This window comes from Polypterus senegalus, chromosome 10 (assembly GCF_016835505.1).
Source record: "Polypterus senegalus isolate Bchr_013 chromosome 10, ASM1683550v1, whole genome shotgun sequence".
Lineage (NCBI taxonomy): Eukaryota > Metazoa > Chordata > Cladistia > Polypteriformes > Polypteridae > Polypterus > Polypterus senegalus.
The window spans coordinates 41,965,554-41,991,423 of record NC_053163.1 but is presented as its reverse complement, the minus strand read 5'-3'; the positions used below and the strand labels follow the sequence as shown (position 1 = coordinate 41,991,423).

Here is a 25,870-nt window from a genome sequence, read left to right as displayed (position 1 = left end):
TGTATTACATCTTGCCTGAGGAAGGTGCCTGAGATACGAAAGACTGCACATTGTAATCTTTTTAGTTAGTCAATAAAAAGTGTTATTTTGCTTGACTTCTCACTACAATACAAGGAGTGAAACAACTCTGCTGTTGGGCATAACAAGTGCAGGATATAGCTGACACAATTCTTGGGCTAACCCATTTGATTTCATATAATATTCACACTGATCCTTAGGTAATGGCATGTGTGTGGGTGTATAAATTTCCTGAAGTTAAAAGTACCGAAGTTGAACAAGAACTACAGACAGGGCCTACTCTGGGAGTTATTGAGGCTAGTAATAGCCTCAGACCAGCCTGATAATCCCTGTAACCAAAGCAGATGGGATGTGACTTTTCTGAAACAACATTAGAAAACTCAGTTAAGTCTTCTATTTTGATGCCTACACCATGCTGAAGGTTGATGATCTAATCCAGAGACTAGGAACAACAGGCTTCCTAAACATATTAGATATGACCAAGGGGTATTAAAATAAATACCTTTGCTGCATGCTTCCACAACTCTGAAACATCTATTGATTTTGATTGCTTAAGCTTCATAATGCCTATAGTGTGGCACACCTACATAACATTATAGTGTATTTCCAGTACCTGGGAAGATCACTTGTGCCATGTCAACTGTGCAAGTTATGTCTGTCACTTATGCAGAGGTCTTTCAAGGGTACACTGGTGAATTATTTGTGATTACAATGTGGCATACCCACCCCTATTTTATCTTCCATCATAAAAAGCAAAACCTGAAAGACAACCAGTAACCAGCCCCCAAAGTCAGTCTACCTTAGCACTTTTATTCTCACACCATAAACATTAGTAGAAGTGAACACGTTTATTTAACAATACAACAGATGTTATGAAATTATAGATATAGTAGACAGCTCTCCAATATAGCATTACTGAATATAGGTTGTTCCTTTTTTATACAGTTATGACAGTGATTTCTAAAACAAAAACATAAAATTCAGATAGAGTGCTAAAAACTTCACTTGTGTTATTTATATTTCAAAAAATCTATCAAAAAATTGTTGCAATTCTTAGATCTTTATGAATAAATAAAAAAGTACTCTCACAAAGACTTTGAAGAGAAAGGAAAAGAGAAAACCAAAAGCCTTCCAATTACTAAATCAGTTTAAAAAAATCATGCTGAGAAACTAGACACTTTAGTGTTTTAATATATACTATTAACACTAGAATTCTTGAAGCCTATGAAAAAGCTTGTAATCCTGGCCCACCTTAAATTCATCCACACTTCTCCATCAGTGTCTTTTGTTTTGTAAATGTGTTGATCAGCACAAGCAGCAAGCAGCCTGCTTTTCCATTTCCTGCCTTAATGGAGCTCAGCTCTGGCAAAAAGTTCTCCCAGCTCAAGCCAAGGCTACTTATCTACGTGTGATGTGCTTGGAGTTGTATAGGGTGAATAATACACTATATCGTTATTTGGAATACATGCATTTTATGTGTGATCTGTGTCTACAAAGATCTGGGTAAGTGTAGGATGAAAAGAAATGCGAGAAATGCAAGAAATGCTGAACACATGCCTAAAGCAGAAACTTTTTCCATGTTATACCAATAATGACGTGAAGTGTATAATGTGTAAAGACTTGAGTCTAAATATCAAATAAACACGTGCACTTTTATTCAAGAATATAACCAAAGGAGAAAAAAAGCGCATTCGATTTACATGTGACTGTCAATGAGCTAAAAACTCAAGCGCAAATGTCAATCGACAAGGAGTGTATGCATATATTCTTGAATGGTGCAGAGGTAAGAACTGCTGCCAAATAACCCGACGGTCCCAGGTTTGAGACCGGGTGCTCCGTGATTTGAGTAGTGAGCTACCATTATTATTATTATTTCCACAATATAATAAAAACATACATTTGATTTGAGTCTGTAACACCTGGGGCCTCATGTATAATGCTGTGCGTAGAATTCGCACTATAACATGGCATAAGCACAAAAGCCGAAATGTGCTTACGCACAGAAAAATCCAGATGCAGGAATTTGTGCGTACTCCAACTTCCACGTTCTTCCGCTACATAAATCCCGGTCAGCGTGAAAAGTAACGCTCATGCACGCGCTTTATGTAACACCCCAACTCCTCCCAGAATTACGCCTCTTTGAATATGCAATCAATATAAATCGCCCTTAAGCTCAGCCTTCTGTGAAAAGACAATGGGAAAAGCATGGGACAAAATATAAGAATTTCAGCGAATACCAAGTAGAGGCAAAGGAAAAACATACTAATTGTTTAATTAAACTGTGGTATAATCAACAAAAGGAAGTTGATCGAGTGACATAGCATGTTGGAGAAGCTTGAAAGCTCACGTTCACAAAGTCGCACAGTTCCGGAAATAAAAAATAAAAGGAGTTGTAGCCCACTGTCCAAGTGTCATATGAAAGCTTATTAGGGTACAGAGAAAAAAAAGGCACACAGTGGGGAAAAAGCACGAAATGTCAACTTCAATCTCGAAATTTCCACTTTAATCATGTAGTTTATTTTGTCATTAAAGTAGAACATCTTAAAATTGTTTAAATAACCAGTTTCTCAAATCACATCGTAATTAAAGTAGCAAGTTAAATGCTTTGTTTTGTATGTGATCTTCTATGTTGCTCTGTGTGTATGAAGCACTACTTGCTTCTTAAACCGGCTCTCTTCCTCCGACTGGACACAGAATCCATTACATTCGTGATAGTACAGCTCTCAATAACTAAAATACTGAGATGTATACCTGATATAATTTTCATGATGATAGGAGTTAAAGCACGTTATTAAACATGGGTTTCATGGCGCAGTGATTGTGTGCGACCTTCGATGAAATAATTTATTGCAGCAGTACTCAGGGGTGGCTCTAGGCTTGTGGTGGCCCTGGGCAGAGGAAGAATCAGTGGCTCCTTCGCCTGCCAATGTCAATATGATATCTTATGCACGGTGGATGGCCAGGTCCATTGCGGACACTGCATAGCTGCCTCATGCTCATGACACAAGCATTTAACTTTTGCCGAAATATGTTGCTGCGTTTTCAGCTGTGTTGTTATTTTCTCTTTCTGTTTTATATTCAATATATATTGGCGTAGCCACCCCTGCAATCCTTGCTTTTCTTTCTCTAAGTAACCGATCACCACACAATCAGCTCTGTTAAGCCATCTGTAAGCTTAGAGCGCCGATTTTTCAAAACGTTTAAGGAACATTGAAATATCCTCGTAGTACATGTTTAATTATTCTATCTTTCACGCCAGTCCCAGTGAAGAATATAGATTATTTAAATGAAGTTAAAGTTTTATCTGTATAATATAATAAACATATTTTGCTGCATTTCATATTCAAAATGATATCGTCATCATATGTAAATACGCGCTTTATAAAGTGGCTCAGGTTGTGTAATATTATAACTCTAGTGCAAGTTTACAGTGGGTTGATTGTACTTATAAGTACAAACAGTTCTACAAGGAGCAATTGATCGAGTGCGTTTAAAGTTCTTGGGATGAAACTGTTTCTGAACTGCGAGGTCCGTACAGGATAGGCTTTGAAACGTTTTGCCATGGCTGAGGTAGCGTGTGCTTGAAGCTGTATACCGATAATTCTCTTTCCGATCAGCTGCTGCTGTGATTCACACTCAGATACAGTGATATAAATACTCTGAGTGGTGCAGTGAGAGTAATATGGAAAAAGATGATCCGCTGTGGCAACTCCTAATGGGAGCAGCTGAAAAAAGAAGAAGAAGAAGGTGTAGTGAGAGTAACAACGCTAAAGCAGTTATGGTATTTGGAATATTATGGCTATTCCCTGGACCATTATATTGTTATAAGTTAATCACAATCAGGTGCATTACACTAATAAACAATATGCGGATAGTTTTAGTGTATTTATAAAGCCGCGTCAGGAAAATAAGGTGTTACCACACAGGAACAGTAGCATTGCTTTGATGCTGGGTGCCGCCAGTCTGCAAAACCGAGTGGAGAACTTGCGTATGACAAGGTATGAGGTACCGTGGAAAAGTGCATGGCTTTATACCAAGTGTAGGTTTTATACATCGCGATTTGAACGTGGAAAAGTTCTTACGCAACATTGCTGTGCATACACACCGTTTATACATGAGGTCCCTTTTGTAAATTTTGGCTACTTGTAAAAGCTAGTGCTTATTTTTTTTATTATTGTTTTATTCTCTCAGTGATGTTCACGTGGTACAACAAACTTGCCTCTCCCTCTCTGTGGCTGATGCCTGCTCAGAACTATTTGTACCGGCAATTAAAGATACAATGTCCCATGACCACTATCAGACTTTACACTGGCTGTTACAGACTGATTTCAAAGGCTTCTTCTTTTTGGGCGTATACACTGTCAGCACAGCACTGCCAGATCTAAACACTAGCGTGGCGAATTGCTCATGTACTGAAGTAACTTTAGCTGCAGGTGGAAGTCCCATTTTACTTATGCTGCCAAGCAGAGTTGAGTTGCGTTGCAGCAGTCTATTAGCCAGCGAAAGCGCTGCGAAGAACCTGTCTGTTGCCATGGTCCTGCCTTTGTCCAGTCTGATAGTGATCATGGGACATATGGCAAATTTATGCTGACATTGTTTGTTACGGGTCAGATATAGGAGAGCGTGAACGTGATTGACAGAATAAAACTGATAAAAAAAAAAGCTACGTTTTACAAGTACCATATACCTGTATTTACATCCGATCTGACGCTGTTTGTTTTCAAATAATATTGCATTAGTACGATGATGTTTTCTGATTAGTACTATTCAGGTCATAAAATGATTTCTTAAAAATGTCACATATATTTGTCTCCTTCTTCTTCCCCCCCGGTGATGCGTTCATGGACCAGAAGGCATAAGCTTATTCAGTGCAAACAGGAACATGCAGGTGGCCGGTTGCTGTGTGCTACAACATGCTTGACCTGGCAGCAATGAACGCACATGTACCGTGCAAGGCTTGCATGGGTCCACTGAGAAAAGAAGAGTGTTCTTTGCTCACCTTGTAGAAGAGCTTCGTCGTCACTTCTTACAAGAAAAGGCGATGTAAAAAGAAAAAGAAGCAGCAACATCGACAAGCTTCTGTTCCAACACCATTGGTTCTCCCAGGAAAGCAAACTCAGTCAATTTCAGGTGCCCCATCAATGTAATAGGAGCCACAGCATAGTGAGAAGTGTGTACATTGCAACAGGTACATGTAGGAAGGACGGCCCTTGGGTGTGTGGGAACTGATAAAATTTGAATTTGATGATTGCATATAGTGTGGAACTGACCTCTCTGTACTATTCTTTCTTCTGCATGTCCTGGAGTAGAAAAGAAACACCACCATGCACCAAAATGTGGAGACAAGACAAGATCGGGAAAATCACTGATTACAACCGCAAGAAGGTATGCGAACAAATATGAATAATGTTGTATCAGTGCCACAATGTTTTCCGAAATGTACTACACAGGTCATAAAATTAATTATTCCGAATATCATATATACCTATGTCTCTGTTTTTTTGTCAGTGTGGTTTTGACATCATGGACCATAAGGTGCATACTAATTCAGCATGAGCAGGAACACTCAATAAAACTGAATAAAAAAAAATGAAAGTGACAATGAGATACCAAGAAGGCATGATACACCAGCATTTGTGCGTCACCTTTTATCCCTCCATATCAGAGAATTTCCAGTTCCATTGTCTCAAAACACCACTCACATCTACAGTTACTCCCAGTTTCAAATAAAAACTAACAGCGTCAGATCTGTGATGGAAGTGGGGCTGTATTGTGATTGTGACTGAGAGAATAAAAGTGAAATAAACGCAAAAGTACTATACATTTACAAAAACTGTTACAGACAGAAATCAAGTGTATTTTTTCATTGTATAATATTAACAACTAGCAGAATACCCGCGCTTCGCAGTGGAGAAGTAGTGTGTTAAAGAAGTTATGAAAAAGAAAAGGAAACATTTTAAAAATAACGTAAGATGATTGTTAATGTAATTGTTTTTTCACTGATATGAGTGTTGCTGTCATATATATATATATATATATATATATATATATATATATATATATATATATATAGACAGACACAGACACACATATATATATACACATATATATATATATATATATACACATATATATATATATATATAGACATATATATATATATATATATATATACACACAGGGAGTGCAGAATTATTAGGCAAGTTGTAATTTTGAGGATTAATTTTAATATGGAACAAACACAGTGCTATCAGTCAATCCAAAATGTTAATAAACCTGAAACCTGAATGTTTCACAACGGAAATGTGAGTGTGAACATCATCAGGTGAATACATATGTGCGCATAATTATTAGGCAACTATTAGTGTGCAGATTTATTATGCAACTAAAGGAAAAATGAAAATTTTCCCATCTCACTTGTTTATTTTCATCTGTTATAGTGAGAATAATAAACAAACACCTCAAAATTTACAAATAAACATCTCTGACATTTCAAAAAAAATCAATCAATCAATCAATGACCAATATAGCCACCCTTCTTTCCAATAACAGTCATAAGCCTTTCCATTCATGGAGTCTGTCAGTTTCTTGATCTGTTGACGATCAGCTTTTTGTGGAGCAGTGACTACAGCCTCCCAGACACTCTTCAGAGAGGTGTATTGTTTTTCTCCCCCGTAAATCTAGCGTTTAAGAAGTGCCCACAAGTTCTCGATAGGGTTTAGGTCAGATGAGGAAGGGGCCATGTCATTATTCCTTCATCTTTAAGGCCTTTACTGGCTGGCCACGCAGTGGAGAACTTGATGCAAGTGATGGAGCATTGGCCTGCATAAAATCATGGTCTTTTTCCTGTATCACTGTTTGAAGAAAGTGTCTTCGAAAAACTGGCAGTAGGTGTGGGAGTTGATTTTGAGTTCATCTTCAAAGCAAAAAGGTCCAACTAGCTCATCTTTAAAAATACCAGCTCATACCAGTACCCCACCACCACGTTGGAGTGGAACTCTGTGCCCATTACTGATCCACAGGTCCATCCATCTGGTCCATCAAGAGTCACTCTCATCTCATCGGTCAATAAAACCTTTGAAAAAAATCTATCTTCAGATATTTCTTGGCCCAGTTTTGACGTTTCAACTTATGTTTCTTGTTCAGTGGTGGTTGGGTTTCAGCCCTCCTTACCTTGGCCATGTCTTTGAGCACTGAACACCTTGTACTTCTGGGCACTCCAGGTAGGTTGCAGCTCTGGAATATGAAAGTACTGGAGGATAACGGGTTCCTGGTAGCTTCACGTTTGATTCTTCTCAAATCTTTGGCAGCTAATTTGCATCTTTTGTTCTCAACACGTTTCTTGCGACCCTGTTGACTATTTGCAACAAAATGTTTGATGGTTCTGTGATCACACACCAATATCTTAGCAATTCCAAAAGTGCTGCATCCCTCTGAAAGACTTTTTACAATTTTTGACTTTTCAGAGTCAGTTAAATCTCTTTTTTGGCCCATTTTGCCTGAGGAAAACTAGCTGCCTAATAATTCTGCACACCTTGATATAGGGTGTTGATCTCCTTAGGCCACACCCTCCCTCATTACACAAATACACATCACCTGACGTGCTTAAATCCAATTAGCATTCAAGTTAATACAGCTTGGAGTTGGAATATACGCATTAAAAATGATGATATGGTCAAAATACTCACTTGCCTAATAATTGTGCACACAGTGTACACACATATATATATATATACAAGCAAAATACCCGCGCTTCACAGCGGAGAAGTAGTGTGTTAAAGAAGCAATGAAAAGGAAACATTTTGAAAATAACGTAACCTGATTGTCAATGTAATTGTTTTGTCACTGTTGTGAGTGATGAGTGTTGTTGTCATATATATATATATATATATATATATATTTATATTTACACATATCTACATATATACACACATATACATACATACACACACATATATACACACAAATACATATATATATATATATATATATATATATACATACATACACACACACATAAATAAACATATATATACATATACATACATATCTACATATATACACACACAGCTATTTCAGATCAGTGCAATACGCTGTTTGTTAAAACGGTTGACTCCTGCTCTTACGTGCAATAACAAATCAAATCATTCAGTTGTCTTTGCTCATATGTCATTTTAGAGCTGGACGCCTGGCATCTTTTTGGCCACAAGTTCGCTTCTGTTTGGTGTGAGGTTCTGTGTTGTGGAGATTCTCAGGATGGATTGCAGGTGCTCATCAGTGAGGCGACTCCTGTGTGCTGTTTTGTTAGTCTTTATCACTGAGAAGAGCTTCTCACACAGATATGTGCTACCAAACATGCACAAGGTTCGAGACGCATGTAGACGGACTTTTTTTGTTCTTCAAAGTCACCAAAGCGCCGTGCAAACTCAGTGCGCAATAACTCTAGCTTCGCAATAACTTGCAGCATCATAAGGTAGACTTGATTAACGCGGTAAGTGTTCGCAAGGCAGCTGAAGCGCTGCATTATGGGATCTGTAGTTTATTGTGTTACCAGCGCTTCATATACCGGGCTTTAATAACAATAATACAGTATATAAAATGATCTCGCGGGCGGATATAATTACGCCGGGCGGATGTGGCCCTTGCCCTTGAGTTTGACACATATGGACTAAATAGAACTTGAAAAGATATATTTTTTCAAATGTGATCGCGCAATTCAGATAGAGTTGACGCCAAGACTACAGCCTGCATGCCTCAATGAGTCATCCTCCCTCGCTCTTACTTTTTTACCGTTCATCTAATGAATACACTGAGTATGGCTTTACCAAAACAATCATTGATGGCGAATAAAGTATCCATTATTCGAGTATGTAGAGCGGGATATATATATATACATATATATATACCCGCGATCGCAGCGAGAAGTAGTGTGTAAAAAAGGTAGAAAAGAAAAGGGAACATTTTAAAAATAACGTAACATGACTGTCAATATACAGTATTTGTTTTGTGAGTGTTACTGAGTGTTGCTGTCATCAAGGATTTGATTATCATTATTTCTTTCAATCAGGTTCGTATTTGTAGGATGTGTTGTGTTCAAGTTACATTCCGTGTTTGTCAATCGTTGTAAAGATGACAGGTTTCATTCATCGATTCGTTTCTTACTGCATCAATAAACAGCTCGTCTTCTTCTTTATCTGAGACCTGACACACTGCATGCACGGGTTTTTTACACTGTCTTCCTTTAGCGGGACATTGACTTTTTCCACCGTGTGCTTTGTTTCCACAGTAGCTGCATTTATGAATATGCTTATCAGACGCTTCATATTTTTGCTGCCTTTTCAATTGTGTAATTCGTTTTTGTTCAGCGCTCTTTGGAACTGTTGCTTTTTATCTGTGCACTGCGTCAGTTCACGTGAGCCACTTGGTGTACTTGAATCGAAGGTTCCCAGCTGTGCTGGTGCCATCTCGTGCTATGTCCATAGCTTTATTTAATGTTACCTTAGTCCTGGCACTTAAAACTTTCTCTCGCAGTTTCGCTGAGTTTGTGTCAAACACCACCCTGACCATCTCATCTTCCTCTCCATAAGCACAGTCCTTCACCCGTGAATATTTACCCGTGGCAGTTTGCTATTGGATTGCCGCTGACGGACGGCCTTATATGGGCAGGCACTAAATTACAAACGCAGCGGCAGCCTGTCTATGAACTTAAAGTGTAGGTTTACATCGTGCTTTGTTTCCGAAGTAGCAGAACTCATGAATATGGTTGTATATGTCACTCGCTCGCTTCTTATTGTTTCGCTGCCTTCTCAATTATATAATGCATGTTTTCTTGAGCGCTTTTTTGAGGTCTTCCTGGTTTTCTATGTACTGCATGATTACGTGGGAGGCGTGATGATGTCACACGAAACTCCCCCACGGCGTTGAAGCTCATCTCCATTACAGTAAATGGAGAAAAACTGCTTCCAGTTATGACCATTACCCATAGAATTTCGATATAAAACCTGCCCAACTTTTGTAAGAAAGCTGTAAGGAATGAACCTGCCAAATTTCAGCCTTCCACCCACATGGAAAGTTGGAGAATTAGTGATGAGTCAGTGAGTGAGTGAGTGCTTTGCCTTTTATTAGTATAGATATATATACATATACATATATATATACATATACATATATATATACATATATATATATATATACATATATATATATATATATATACATATATATATATATATACATATATACATATATATATACACACATACACATATAAAAATATATATATATATATATACACATATATACATATATAAATATATATATAAATATATATATACACATATACATATATACATATATATATATACATATACATATACATATATATACATATATATATATACATATACATATATACATATACATATACATGTATATATACATATATATATATACATATATATATACATATATATATACATATATATATACATACATTCATATCTACATATATACACACACACATATAAATACACCTATATCTATCTGTATATACCTATCTATCTACAAACCAGATTCCAAAAAAGTTGGGACACTATACAAATCATGAATAAAAACTGAATGCAATGATGTGGAGGTGCCAACTTCTAATCTTTTATTCAGAATAGAACATAAATCACGGAACAAAAGTTTAAACTGAAAAAATGTATCATTCTAAGGGAAAAATATGTTGATTCAGAATTTCATGGTGTCAACAAATCCCAAAAAAGTTGGGACAAGGCCATTTTCACCACTGTGTGGCATCTCCACTTCTTCTTACAACACTCAACATGCGGGGACTGGCAGGAACACTCAATAAAACTGAATAAAACGAAAAGCAAGTGACAGTGAGATACGAAGAAGGCAGCTTCGCCAGCGTTTGTGTGTCAGAACCCGGTTGGTGGGTCGGGTGGGGGGGTGGTTTCGATGCATTAGTATGCATCGTGGTACACTGCAGAGCTATAGCGCGCCTTTAGTGAAAACAGCCGTGTCAGATGGGGTTGTATGGATTGATTCTGAACACGACTGAGAGAATGAAAAGTGAATAAAAAAAAACCTTTACAAGGATCATAAATTGCACTGGCTGTTACAGACTGAAATCAAATGTATGCTTTTATTCTAAAACAGTAAGACTAAGAGCAGTTTACTTCTCAAAACGGAGTGGTGCAGGATCGAACTCGTGACCTTTTGATTCCCAAGCAGGAACTGATTCTATTGAACCACGAAGGCAGTTCCAAGAAACTGCTGTCAATGTCGCATGTTAAGGCGGCTTTTTGTTTCTGCAGTTATATTTTTGAATAAAAGTGCAATTGTGTTATTCTTGTGAAAACGTTTCTTTGCTATTTGGACTTCAGGCTTCATACATTATATAGTTTATGCCTACATTTTGTCATCTACTACTAGAATATAAAAAACGTTTCTGTTTAAACAATGTGTTGACACAGATTACTGTAGAAACGGAACAGACATGAAATGCGTGTGTTCCAAATAAAGATCTATTATTTCCACTCTAAAACTCCACTTCACTCCCAGATACTCAATCAAGGTATGAGCTGGGAGAAGTTCGTGATCACATAACGCTCAGCAGACAAAGTGTATCCATACTACTCGTATTGCAAGACATCGCTCGTTTATCAAGTCAAAATTTATTAAAAATTTTTGCTCTTCTTGCAAAACACTCGTAAACCGAGGTTCCACTGTATATATATATCTATCAGAATCCATTGAGGAAGAAAAATTAAAAACATTATTTGTACAAAATCTTAATTTATCTATCCATTCCTAAATAATTAAATGGGAAGGCTATTTCGTATCAGTGCAATACGCTGCTGGTTAAAACGGATGACTCTTAATCTTACGTGCACTTAGAGCTGTGTGGGTATTATGAAGTATCGTATCTGTTCAAGTTCTATTTAAATTTTAAATATAAGTAATTTTTATTTGGTCGACAGAAATATGTTTAGTAGGAATGAAAGTTAAATTTAATCATCATTGCATAAATTTTTCTTCACCATAGAAATTTAAAGACTAAATCCAACTTCCATTCCTACCAAAGATATTTCTGGCGAGCTATTGAGCTGTCGCCTGCCTGCCTGAATAAGTCACCCTCGCTTCGCTCTCACTTTTTTACCGTTTATTTAATCATGGCTAGTCGTGGAAAAATTATAACATGGAAGGAGGATTACACTGAATATGGCTTTACCAAAACAATTATTGATGGCGAATAAAGTATCTATTATTCATAAAGCTTCAATTGGTGATGTTTTTCTGCGTTAACCTCATATTTTTTCATACTTCTTCTCAAACCAAGGGGGTGTGAGGGTAAAATGAATCGGGAAGCACTGATATATATATATATATATATATATATTGAATACATTGAAATATTTTTAATGTCAAATAATGCATACAGTACGCGGCACGTGCTTCACCCTAATTCTGGGCTCATCAGGCAGTACACACTCACTGCACCCCCTCTCGGGAATCGAACCTCGGACATCAGCGCTAGAAGCAAAGCCTCTCATGTTGCGCCAGGGTGTGTGGTTCATTTATTTGACAGTATGTAGATCGGGGAGTGCATATATATATATATATATATACACACATATATATATATATATATATAACTTTTGAGAATGCAACATATAGTTTTGTCCAGGAGGAAAGGGAAAGCAATCTTGCCTGAAATCAATGGCAACCTTTTGTAGGGTGTGTCCCTGAGACTTATTAATTGTCATCCCGAAGCAGAGCCTTACTGGAAATTTGAGGCATTTCAATTGAAATTGGAGATCAGAGGGTATAACGGTGATGCGAGGAATACATTGAGTGTGGAGAAACTCTACAGACAGCATGTGTATTAACTTGTGGATTTTTCTGTGAGCATTTGGTGGCAGTGTGACGAAGTTAGCCGCGGAACTCAGCTCAGAGCGAAATGAGGTGAATGGGAAGGGAGATGATGACGTCACTCCCCCACCCGCCTTAAATGTCAATCCCCCCACAAACACAGTCTCTCGGAATTTGCATAAGCACAGCCGTTCACCAGCAATTTTAACTTAGTTACAAAGTGATCAAAACTGTCGTTTATACCCTGCGTCCTCTCATTAAACTTGTATCCCACATTAGCCGTGGGCATGACAAACGCCAGCGGCAGCCTGTCTATGAACTTAATTTAAACTTTAGGTTTACACCGTGCTTTGTTTCCGAAGTAGCTGCAGTCACGAATATGCGTGTACAGTATCGCTGCCTTCTCAATTGTATAATGCATGTTTTCTTCAGCGCTTTTGGGAACTCTTCCTTGTTTTCTACGTAATGCGTTGACAGTCAGTTCACGTGATTACGTGGGAGGCGTGATGATGTTACATGAAACTCCGCCCTCACGGCCATCGAGCCCAACTCCATTACATTATATGGAGAAAAATAGGTTCCAGTTATGACCATTACGCATAGAATTTCGAAATGAAACCTGCCCAACTTTTGTAAGTTAGCTGTAAGGAATGAGCCTGCCAAATTTCAGCCTTCCACCCACACGGGAACTTGGAGAATTAGTGATGAGTGAGTGAGTGAGGGCTTAGCCTTTTATTAGTATAGATAAGAGCAGTTCACTACTCAAAACGGTAAATTTGCGAGTATTGTGTAATATTAACAACAGCAACAGCTCACTACTCAAAACGGTAAATTTGCGAGGCAGCCAGTATCGAACTAGCAGCCTCTTGATTACAAGTCAGCCATTCTTACTGCTGCACCACAGAAGCAGTCGTATTATACTTGCACCTTTGGTGAAAGTGTTTATTTGATATTTGGACTTAAGGCTTCACACATTATAAACTTAATTTCTACATTTTGTCATTTACAGTGATCCCTCGCTATATCGCGCTTCGACTTTAGCGGCTTCACTCCATCATGGATTTTAAATGTAAGCATATCTAAATATATATCACGGATTTTTCGCTGGTTCGCGGATTTCTGCGGACAATGGGTTTTTTAATTTATGGTACATGCTTCCTCAGTTTGTTTGCCCAGTTGATTTTATACAAGGGACGCTAATGGCGGATGGCTGAGAAGCTACCCAATCAGAGCACATATTAAGTATTAAATAAATCTATTAAGTATTAAATAAAACAATGATATACAATATGCTTCCCGCGCGGTGCTTCGCACATTTAAAAGCTCTAACATGACATATTGATTTTTCATTGTTTGCTTTTCTCTGTCTCTCTCACTCTCTCTGACATTTTCTGCTCCTGACTGAAGGGGTGTGAGCAGAGGGGCTGTTTGCTTAAAAGATACGGACGCTCCTCTAAAAAATGCTGAAAGACTACCATCACATTGATCCTTTCCTTGCGGCCGCTTTATCGCGGTGCTCGCATATTTAAAAGCCCAACAACCCTATTGCTTTTTGATTGTTTACTTTTCTCTCTCTCTGTCTCTCTGACATTCTCTGCTCTTGACGTGCACTCCATTGAAGAGGAAGATATGTTTGCATTCTTTTAATTGTGAGAAAGAACTGTCATCTCTGTCTCTGTCATGGAGCACAGTTTAAACTTTTCACTAAAGGGTGTTATTTCATGTCTATAGGGAACTAATAATGTTAAAAAACGTATTTGGAAGGTCGTAAACAGGTTTTCTATGTTCTAACTGTGAAAATATTAGATTTATAAATAAAGAATCCTTACTTTGTGGAAATTCATTTATTGCAGTAGAGTCTGGAACGTATTAACTGCGATAAACGAGGGTTTACTGTATAACTGTGTGGAGAATATTTATAAACAGTGTGGGAGAGTTTCTAAGGGCTTAAAATATATAAAAATAACCATACAAAGATATGGTTTCAACTTCGCGGATTTTCACCTATCGCAGGGGGTTCTGGAACGCAACCCCCGCGATCGAGGAGGGATTACTGTATTGCTAAAATATGAAAAACGTTTCTGTTTTAACGATGAGTTTACATAGATCTTTGTAGAAATGGAACACACATGTAATGCATGTGTTCCAAATAACGATATATTACTTACCCTATACAACTCTAGGTACCTCACTCCCAGATAAACAAGGCATGAGCTGGGAGGACTTTTTGCCCTTTCCACAGTGGTGGGGGGATGAGATAGTAGGCTGCTTTCTGCTTATGTTGATTGACACATTTACAACACAAAAGATACCGACGGAGAGGTGTGAAGGGATTTAAGGTGGTCCGGAATTACAAGTTTTTTCATAGGCTTTGGTAATTCTAGTGTTAAATATGGGTAAAATCCAGGTGTTTGTCAGTTCATTGTTGTGCAAACCTTAACAATAAAAAAGCATGTTATATTTGACCCTTATTCAACCTTTACACACAAGTCCACAAAAAACTAACCCAAGGAGAACCAAACAATTCAATGTTAAGAAAGATTTAGCTTACTTAAAAATGCTCATCTAAACTAACCAATAACCTCCATGGGTACACTAGCATTGTTGAAATTTTAGGTAGTGGATTAAGATGCTCAAAGAAAAAAATAATACTTGCTATTGGTTGGTATATTCAAATTAATTTGCAAAGAATGCATACTGTAGATACTGTTTAAGTATATTGTGTGATGCACATATTTCCTCGATTGTGCACTCAACTAAAACAATTTGTGCTTTTTGTACTATATAATGCAGCCATCACAGAAGGAAACAAATAAGGGGAAGTATTGTTGTAAGTAGTGCTGGGCGGTATGACCAAAATTCTATATCACATTATTTTTCAAAATTATACTGGTTTCACGGTATTCAACGGTATTTTTGTCCCCATACATGAGTGGATTTAACCACATTTTCCACTGCAATTACTGCAGTAGACTGGCTAAGAATAACCAATTCCACTGTCATGAGAATTGTACAAAAAAAAGAAAAACATTTTAATGTGCACACAAGTATTAATACAGGCTTCCACGGCCCCATAAAATGATAGTTTTCAAGGGGGTGGCATTAATGAAGAGAAGGAATCACACTGCATGACAGTTGCAGTCAAAATATAGAGCCTTTTTATTGAACAAATTTTGCAAACAACTTAAACTATAATTTTGACAGCACATTTTCAACCATCCAAAGAGGCACTTAGACTTAGTAAAATATCCAGAGGTGCTTGTCAAAAGATGTATTGTACTGAACCTATCTATAATAAATATTTTTTGCAAACCAACTACATTTTCTGTTAATGTTAACAATCTCTGTCCACTGACATGTTAAAGTGACTTTTTAAATGACTTTACCATCATTAAACTGCATAATTTTTAAACTAATAAATAATAACAATAAAATAAATAATAGTGCAACTTCCAGTAATAATACTATTACTTCAAGCCCAGGTACATTACACAGTATTCACCAAATAAAAATAAAATAAAACAAGTGCAACTTGGTGATGACATCTTTACCAAATGAACCATCATATTGCAAAAATGAATTAATATGGACCTTGCTTAAAGCTAAGCTATATACATAAATAATAAAACTGCAACTTGCAATTATAATGCTATTTGGGGTATAGCAGGTCCGCAGCTTCAAAAAAAATATGGGCAGTTTTTAAATCCAGTTAGCCGTGCCCGTCTCCGTGGGCATGTTTCCACGACCGTGGGGAGTTGAGGTAATTGGGGCGAGTTGCACATGGACGTATGGGTGCGATCGTTCTCAATTGCTTCATTGGCTTCCTGCGGCGTGTGATTAAGGAGCTGCACCCACAGAGACGTATATTTATGGGCCAGCAGGATAGGGGGAAGGAAAAAAGAAAAGTTACAATAGAAGGAGGTTAAAGAAGGGAAAATTCAGTCATTGGAGACGATCCAGACACCAGGAAGGAGAAGGCAGTATGAGCTGGGGCTCCGCAAGGGAGCACAGGTTCACCCCACTGACTACGCGTGTAGAGTGGGGCGAGCAAGATGTAAAACCTCCCAATGGATCGAGTGAATGAGTGTGAAGAAAGAGGTGTGCCGACTTCGGACAGTCTGGCTTGTTTTCGATCTTATGCTTGTAAAAATGTATTTACATTTATGGAATGTTGTGTGATTTTAATAAAACCAATAAATAAAAAAAAAAAAAAAAGAAAGAAAGGAGATCATGCTACAGAAGATCCACCGGAAACACAAATGATGGGTGAGCTGGGGAGACAGAAGGTGGTGGGCTACAATTGGTTGAGGAGAGAGACTGCATTTTAACCTCTACTTTAATGGATTTATTCATTATGGATTTTATCCCCAAATTTCACTGGTTTTACGGATTTGTTATTTGGGTACTTTTTTTTTTTTTGAACACTGCATAATGGAGACTTTTGGTTTTACTTTTGACTGTTTTTAAGAAAAGCACTTGAGCACTTTCCACCATCCCCTGGCTTCAATAAGATGTGTCAGCTCATCTCGGTCATAACTGTTGATGGTGTTGGTTCAACAGACACCCATTTGGGAAGAGGGAGCATGTAGGGGACTGGCATAGTCACACTGTTACACAGTACCCAGGTATATTACACAGTATTGAGAAAAAAAATAAAACAAGTGCTACTCGGCTTGCAGTTTTATCCAGTACTATAGAAACAGTATTCACACATTTGAAAATAATAATGGTCCACATCCGACCTTTTAAAACCAAAGTATCTCCAGACAACAGACATGACTCCTTTTTTCGGCAAAAGTTCTTCTGTATCATCATGTTCAACTTTATCGTCTGCTACAGCTTTGGTTTTAGAATGTTCTCTGTCCATTTTCACCGTGCAATACCTCCACTAACGTATGTACTCCACTGCATGCGTGTTTAGCGGCGTAGCAGTGAAAAAGGTCCCCCTTTAAACAGTTTCCCGCTGCGCCACGTTTTGAACGTTGTTTAGGCTATTTAAACCGTTGTTGTGGTATAAGAAAAAAAAAAAAACGGTTTTTGGTATGAACCAGCACTAGTTGTAAGATAGGCAGCATTTTTTATTCTATTGGAAAGTTTGGCTATTCATGTTCATTTTCTTCCTCAAAAAAATATTTCAAGTTTCTAAAACATTACATTTTTCATTAAATTGTCAGAATGCCAAGGGAAGTGCCAAATTCCAAACTGGTGAAGGTTTTTCAAACTTTTATTCTGTGCAATGACAGGTCCCATATGTTTCTCTCTATAGTTCACGTTATGCTGTTTTTGTTTCCCTTTTGTGTTACCTCCATGTGTTTTTCTTATAAAATGTTTTGGTATTTATCATTTCAATTTCTTCCATGATTAACTCTCATTAAAGATTCAGTACTGACCATTCAAATGGTCTATGAAGTGCTCAGGTGTAGAACTCTGTTAAGAGATATTTTTGTAAAAAAAAAAAAATATATAAAATAAAGGACAACAATATCAAAAGGTAATAGGAATGATATGACATGCTTGTTTAGAAGCTTTAGAGTTAACTCATGTTTACTGTAATATCATGCAAATACTGTAAGTATTACATATTTTTAATTGTAATTACAATTGTGAATTAATATACATACCAGCTGCTCAGAATCTGCTTTTAGTAAAGAGCGGTCTGTAATAAGTACAGCCCTAGAGATGAGCCTAAAAAAAAAAAAAAAAAACAAAAGGCTTTTAATTCGCATATAAAAATATTTATATAAAAGTAAATTCATGCCTACTTGTTGGTTTTAGACAATATTAAATGTTAAACCTCACATTATACAGATCACCAGTTTGACACCTGTGTGTTGAAACAAACAGAAAACAAACACATAAATAAGAAAAGCACAACATTTCAAATGTTATGCATTGCAGATGTTTGAAAGATGCTATTATTTTATCAAAATAAACACACACACACTACTCTAGCCTCACTATTATTGGCACAATTGATCCTTCATTCAGAATATTAACAAACATCAAACAATTAATTGAAGTAAAAAATGTTGAACACATAACTAAAACAGAAACCTTTTTCATGTTATACTAATAATTGGCAAAACGCTGACTTAAAGTTTATAATGTGTGCAGACTGAAGTCCAAATGTCAAAAAAAAAACAAAAAACTTTCACATAAGGTACATGTATAACAAAACGAGTGAACTTTTATTCAGGAATATAACCAAAGAAAAAGAAACTGGGTTAGGATACAACGCCGACACGTCCTCTTGGCTGGTGGAGATGTAAGAAATACTGTCTCATAATTAAGAGGTTGCAGGTTTGCCTCTGGGTCCTTCCTGCATTTACCATTTTGAGTAGAGAGCTGCTCTTGTTACTATTACTGAATAAAAACTTGTCTAATACAGTCTTCACAGTGAAGCATGGCGGTGGCAGCATCATGCTGTGGGGGTGTTTTTCAGCTGCAGGGACAGGACGACTGGTTGCAATCGAGGGAAAGATGAATGCAGCCAAGTACAGGAATATCCTGGACAAAAACCTTCTCCAGAGTGCTAAGGACCTCAGACTGGGTCGAAGGTTTACCTTTCAACAAGAAAATGACCCTAAGCACACAGCTAAAATATCGAAGGAGTGGCTTCACAACAACTCTGTGACTGTTCTTGAATGGCCCAGCCAGAACCCTGACTTAAACCCAATTGAGCATCTCTGGAGAGACCTAAAATGGCTGTCCACCAACATCTACCATCCAACATGACAGAACTGGAGAAGATCTGCAAGGAGGAATAGCAGAGGATCCCCAAATCCAGGTGTGAAAAACTTGTTGCATCTTTCCCAAGAACTCATGGCTGTATTAGCTCAAAAGGGTGCTTCTACTAAATACTGAGCAAAGGGTCTGAATACTTAGAACCATGTGATATTTCAGTTTTTCTTTTTTAATAAATCAGCAACAATTTCAAAAACTCTTTTTTTGTCTGTCAATATGGGGTGCTGTGTGTACATTAATGAGGAAAAAAATTAATTTCAATGATTTTAGCAAATGGCTGCAATATAACAAAGAGTGAAAAATTGAAGGGGGTCTGAATACTTTCCGTACCCACTGTAAATGGCAAATATCTAGGATTTGGTGTTCTCTTTGTTAGTGATGTGTGTGGTATTATCATGCCAAGACCAAAAGAGCTCTGTAAGGCACATAGAAAGAAGGTTGTAGAAATCATTGAGTCTTACGAGGGATTTAAAAAGATGGCCAAATTATTTGAAATATATTATTCCACAGTAAAGATAATCATGTTTAAGTAGCATAGATTTCAAACGACTGCTATTTTGTCTACAACTGTCTGGCCCAGCAAATCCAGTTCAAGAACTGACTGCTTTATTGTAAAAGAGGTCTCCAAGAACACCAACATTATATTGTGGAATTTGTAGACAACAGTTGGTGTTAAAGAACATGCATCTACAATATGAAAGAGATTGCACTTGTCTGACATGTTTAAAATACAGGCAAAGACCAGGGGGCCTCATGCATAATGGCGTTTGTAGAATTCACACTAAAACATGCCGTATGGACAAAAACTGAAACGTGCGTACACACAAAAAAATCCAGAAGTATATATCTGTGCCTCCACCAATTTCCATGATCTTCTGCTACATACATCCCGGTCAGCCTGAAATGTAACGCACGTGCACAAGCCTGCCGCCCCACTCCCCCTCCTCCCAGAATTACAACTCTTTGAATATACATATAAATAGCCCTTAAGTTTAGCATTCTGTGAAAAGACAATGGCAAAAGCACAGGGCAAATAGAGGAATTTCAGTGAATACCAAGTGGAGGCAAGGAAAAAAACAGTGTTTGTTGGCGTAAGCAGTGGTGTAAACAACAAAAGAAAGTTGATCAAGTGACACAGAGATTCAGAAAAACTCAAAAGTTCAATTTCAGAAAGTCACACAGTGCCCGAAATAAATAAGAACTGGACAGATATTAAAGTCAGCGTTAAAAGGCGAGCCATAGCCCACCGTCCGAGTGTCATAGGGAAGCTTATTAGGGTACAGAGAAAAGAAAAAAAAAAAGGGACACAGTGGGGAAAAAAGCATGAAATGTCAATTTTAATCTTAAAATTTCCACTTTAATCACGTTTATTTTGTCATTAAAGTAGAACATCATAAGGTCATCTTAAAATCATTTCATTTACTAGTTTCTCAAATCCCATCGTAATTAAAGTAGCACGTTAAATGGTTCGTACTGTATGTGTTTCTCTTTGTGCTCTGTGTTTGTGTGAATCACTACGTGCTTCTTAAATGGCCTTTCTCTTAAACTGACAGGACACAGAATACATTACAGTCATGATACTAGAAGCTCCCAGTTCAAATCCCGTAAATGCCAAAAGGGACTCTGCTCTGTTGGGCCCTTGAGCAAAACCCTTAACCTGAAATTGCTCCGTCCTAGGTATGACGTTAATCTCCATCCATCCCTGCATGCAGGTCCTCCAACCTGCAGGGAAAAACTTGGGGGTTGGTGGCAGAATTGGCAATCCACCATAAAAAAAAAAAACTTCACACTGTTCCACTACATTTGAACTAGTGTGGTCCTGAGGTGTAACCCATTGTATGGCTGCACTCGGGTCCAAATCTGGATCCTGAGTTGGTTTGTCATGTTGTGGGTGCGACAGTGCGCTGTATCAGCGCGTGGTCCTAACCTTTTAACAATTCATATATTAAGATGAATACTTGATATCATTTTCATGATGAAATGAATTAAAGCAAGTATTAAACATGGGTTACAGTGGTGCAGTGATAGCAACAAGCTGGCGTCCAGAGATTGTTCCTGCCTCCTGTAAGATGCTTGCTGCACTTTTCTTTCTCCAAGTAACCAATTGCCACATAATAAGCACTTTAATAGATGTAAAACCATTTCTAAGCTTAAAATGCTGACTCTTCAGAACTTATAAGGAACATTGAAATATCTTTGGAGAGCATATTTAAATATTCCATCCATTCAGGTTTGTGCCAGTCCCAGCAAGCATACAGCACGCGGCAGGACCAATCCCTGAAAGGGCATTAGTTTATCGCTACTGCTGTCCATATGTTTAATTATTAACAGTATACATTATTTAAATTAAATTAAAAATGTATCTGTATAATGTAATTTACATACTTTACGGCATTTCATCTTAAAAATCATATCAAGAGCTCCAAGAAGGTAGCACTTGGAAATTATATTGACTTAGAAGATAGTCGTCATCATATGTAAATATGCTCTTTCTTCTATCAAATCGAATTCCTTTATTTTTATTGTATGGTAAAATGAGATTCAATATGCAAATCCACCATAAACATATTTTCCTATAAAACGATAACAGCAATAAATAATAATAATACTACAATAAAAACAATGAAAAATAAGTAATATGAAAGCATAAGTGGCTCAGGTTCTACAATATTACAAAGGCAGTGCAAGTTTACAGTGAGGTAATTGCACTTATAAATACAAACAGTTCTACCAGGAGCACCTGATGGACTAATTGAGTGTGTTTACAGCTCTTGGGATGAAAACTGTTTCTGAACCGCAAGGACCCTACAGGAAAGGCTCTGAAGCATTTTCCATATGGGAGCAGTTCAAACAGACCGTGCACATGGCTAAGGCAGCGTGTTCTAGATGTTATCCTGAAAATCCTCTTTCTGATCAGCTGCTGTAGGTAGGACTGTGATTCCACACTCAGATACATTGGGTTAAAATACTCTGAGCAGGGCACTTAGAATAACAACGCTAAAGCAGCTATGGTATTTGAAATAGTTTGGCCATTCCGTGGACCATTATGTTGTTACAGGCTGATTGCATATTAATCTAAAATATAAAGGGAAAAAAAACAGGAACTGAAGCATTGTTTTGACGCAGAGTGCCGCCAGTTTGCAAAACCGAGCCAAAAACTTGCATACGCAATGGTTTGAGCTGGCGTGAGAATGTGTGTGGCTTAACAGCAAGTTTAGGTTTTATACATCATGATGTGAGCGTGCATACGCACTGTTTATACATGAAGCCCCAGGTCTTCTGGAACAATGTGCTCTTAATAGATGAATCAAAGATAGTTTTTTTTGTCATAGTATCAGCAGAGAGGTTTGGGGCAACCAGAAACAGCATTTCAGGAAAAGACCCTCATATCAGCTGTAAAACATGGTGGTGAAAATGTTATGGTTTAGGGTTGCTTGTTGCCTTGGTACCCATGCAACTTTCATCGAGTTCACTATGAATTCTGTATCATATCAAAGTGTGCTTGAGAAGGATGTGAGGCCATCTGCTGAAGCTGAACCAGAAATGAACCTTTCAACATGATAATGATCCAAAGCACACTAGCAAATCCATCAAGGACTGGCTTAAAAAGATGAAATGCAGGGTTATTGAATGGTCTAGTCAAAGCACTAATCTGAATCCCTTTGAAAGGTTGTGTTGGTATTCAAAGAACTAATCAGAATCCCTTTGAAAGGTTGGGGGAGTATCAAACAGACAGTGTACACATGAAATTCTACAAACATTATGCAACTGAAAGAATTTTGCATGGAGGAGTGATCAAAAATTTCACCACGTTTAAGTCAGAGGCTGGTGGGTAGTTTTGCAAAAAATATGCAAGAAGTCACTTCTGCTAAAGTGGGCAACACCAGTTTCTGAGGCCAAATATGTACTTCTACCTAGTGTGGTATCATCACCTGCAAACGTAACCAGCTTACTGGTAATGGTCTTGTCCAGGTTGTTTAATTCAGTAAAGAGTCCTTGCACTATAACCCTTTGCTTCCTGTGTCTGAACCAATTTTGCACCCATCTAAAGACTGCACTCTGAATTTCCAATTCTTTTAGTTTCATCACTAACCTTTCATATGGCACCCTATCAAAAGCTTTCGGAAAAAAAGAGATAAATAATATCATATTCACCTCTCCGATAATATTTTTGTTGCTTCCTCATAGCATTCTAGCATATTAGTGAAACGTCACTTTCCACATTTGAAACTAAGTTAAATATTTACTAATAGTCCTGTTCTAAATGTGTCTGTATGTTCTAGGTGACCGCTAACCGTTCCTACTTGACCATTCTTTTACTAGTAAAATATAAAAGATTATCTTTGGGACATCTTTTACCTTATCTGCAATGTTTCCCCTCAAACTGTCTTTAACCCCATGTCATTCACAAGGTGAGTCAAAAAGACATACCACATTTCAAATGTTTATTCAATAGAAACGCTACAAGGTAAAATACAATTCATTACAACACAAGAGTACACAAAATAGATTTTTTTCACTGTGTTTTAAAATTAATGTCTTCAAAGTGGTCACCATCATTAGCGATACACTCTTCAAGTCTATTTCTGAATGCTCGCATGACCTGTTCAGCCATTTTAAGGGGAGCAGTGGCAATTTCATGGGAAATAGCGTCCTTGACGGCTTCAAGGTTTTGAGGTTGGTGTGTATACCTTTGACTAGAGATAGGCCCACAAGACGAAACTGCACAGAACGAGATCAGGCGAAAGTGAAGGCCACCCAACATCATCATGCAGGGAGATCAGTTTCCCTGGAAATATCTCCCGCAAAACTTGCATGGATGTCTGCGCCGTATGAACTGTTACTCCATCCTGATGAAACTAGGCACCCACCACATCTATTTCTTCCAATTGGGGCCACAAAAAGTTCTCTAGCCCTTCAATGTAACGCTCTGAAGTGACAGTGACTGTTGCTCCCCACTCCCCAAAAAAGTAAGGGCCAACAATGCCAAATTCTTCCAAAATGCACTAATATGTAACACGATCAATGTGCAGGGGTCTCTGATGTAGTTCATAAGGGTTGGTTTCAGCCCAATATCGTTAGTTTTGCTTATTTACACATCCATTCCAATGGAAATGTCCATCATTGCCTGCACATGAGAATGGCATCTCGATGAACAGTTAACAGAATGTTCACACACAACTCTCTACAGCTTTCCCAGTCCCTCTCAGTGAGTTCCTGCACTACCATCATTTTGTACAGATGGCAATCAAGGTCCTCATGCAAAATCATCCTCAAAGACGTGTTGGAAATGCCAAAGGCAGAAGCATGTTAATGCGATGAACATCTAGGAGACTGCAAAATTGATGCCCTTACAGCTTGGATATTTTCAGATGTACGTACAGTCTGAGGACGGCCTGTAGATTTTCTGTTCAATGTTGTACCCATATGTCTAAATTTAGCCACCCACTGAAGAATTGTTTTCTGATTTGGGACGTCACCTTTAGGAGGAATGCTGAAGTGTGTTCAGAAGGCACGTTGCATAGTGAGGACGGATTAATTGTTTTTGAAGAACGCTTCGACAGAGAAAGCACGGTGCACACCGGACCAAGGCATGTTGCAGACTGAAAACTACAAGGGATTACCTATCAAAGGACCCCCACCCCAACCTACTTGGCTGCCTCTACCTTGTGCAATGATCTTGAGAAATGTGGTACTTCATTTGGCTCATACGACCGACAGTTTGCACTGGAATTACTAGACTAATATGTCTTATACAGCTGTTTTTCCCTTTGTAACTTCCTTTTAAGCTCTCTCTATCCTAGAGTATTCCTTAATTTCCTACTGCTTGTAAACTTTGGAATGAGCCTGTTTTGCATAATATGTAAAACTCTTTTAAACTTGCCCCACTTCTTCTCAACTTTCTTCAAGCTCTAAAACTACTTCCAGTTTATCTTACTAAGGTTTGTTCGGCATCTATTGGAAATTTGTTTTAGAATGTGGGCTCTGTAAAAACCGAGTGAAATCGATTCTATTGAGGGCACTAGATCCTAATGGTTCAATTACCTTTATTCCTTCAATTCTACCCTAATTATTAAAGGATAGTAAATCAAGACAGGCTTACCTCCTTGTAAGCTCTTCAATAATAAAAATAATAATGCATTTTATTTATTTATACATTAAAAAGTAGTTAAGGCTACAAGGCTATACCCATTAATATTTGGGTACTTGACCACCCTGATGACTATAA

The 25,870-nt window shown here is 37.7% G+C and overlaps 1 protein-coding gene across 2 annotated transcripts in view; it reads right to left on the bottom strand.

Moving 5' to 3' along the window:
• Window positions 1-25,870, bottom strand: part of chm (CHM Rab escort protein) — a 283,130-nt gene that overhangs the window by 96,763 nt on the left and 160,497 nt on the right. For both annotated transcript variants that reach the window (XM_039765765.1, XM_039765766.1), the window contains exon 11: window positions 18,519-18,582. In XM_039765765.1, coding sequence (XP_039621699.1) covers window positions 18,519-18,582 — 64 coding nt within the window. The remainder of the gene's footprint in view (window positions 1-18,518; window positions 18,583-25,870) is intronic.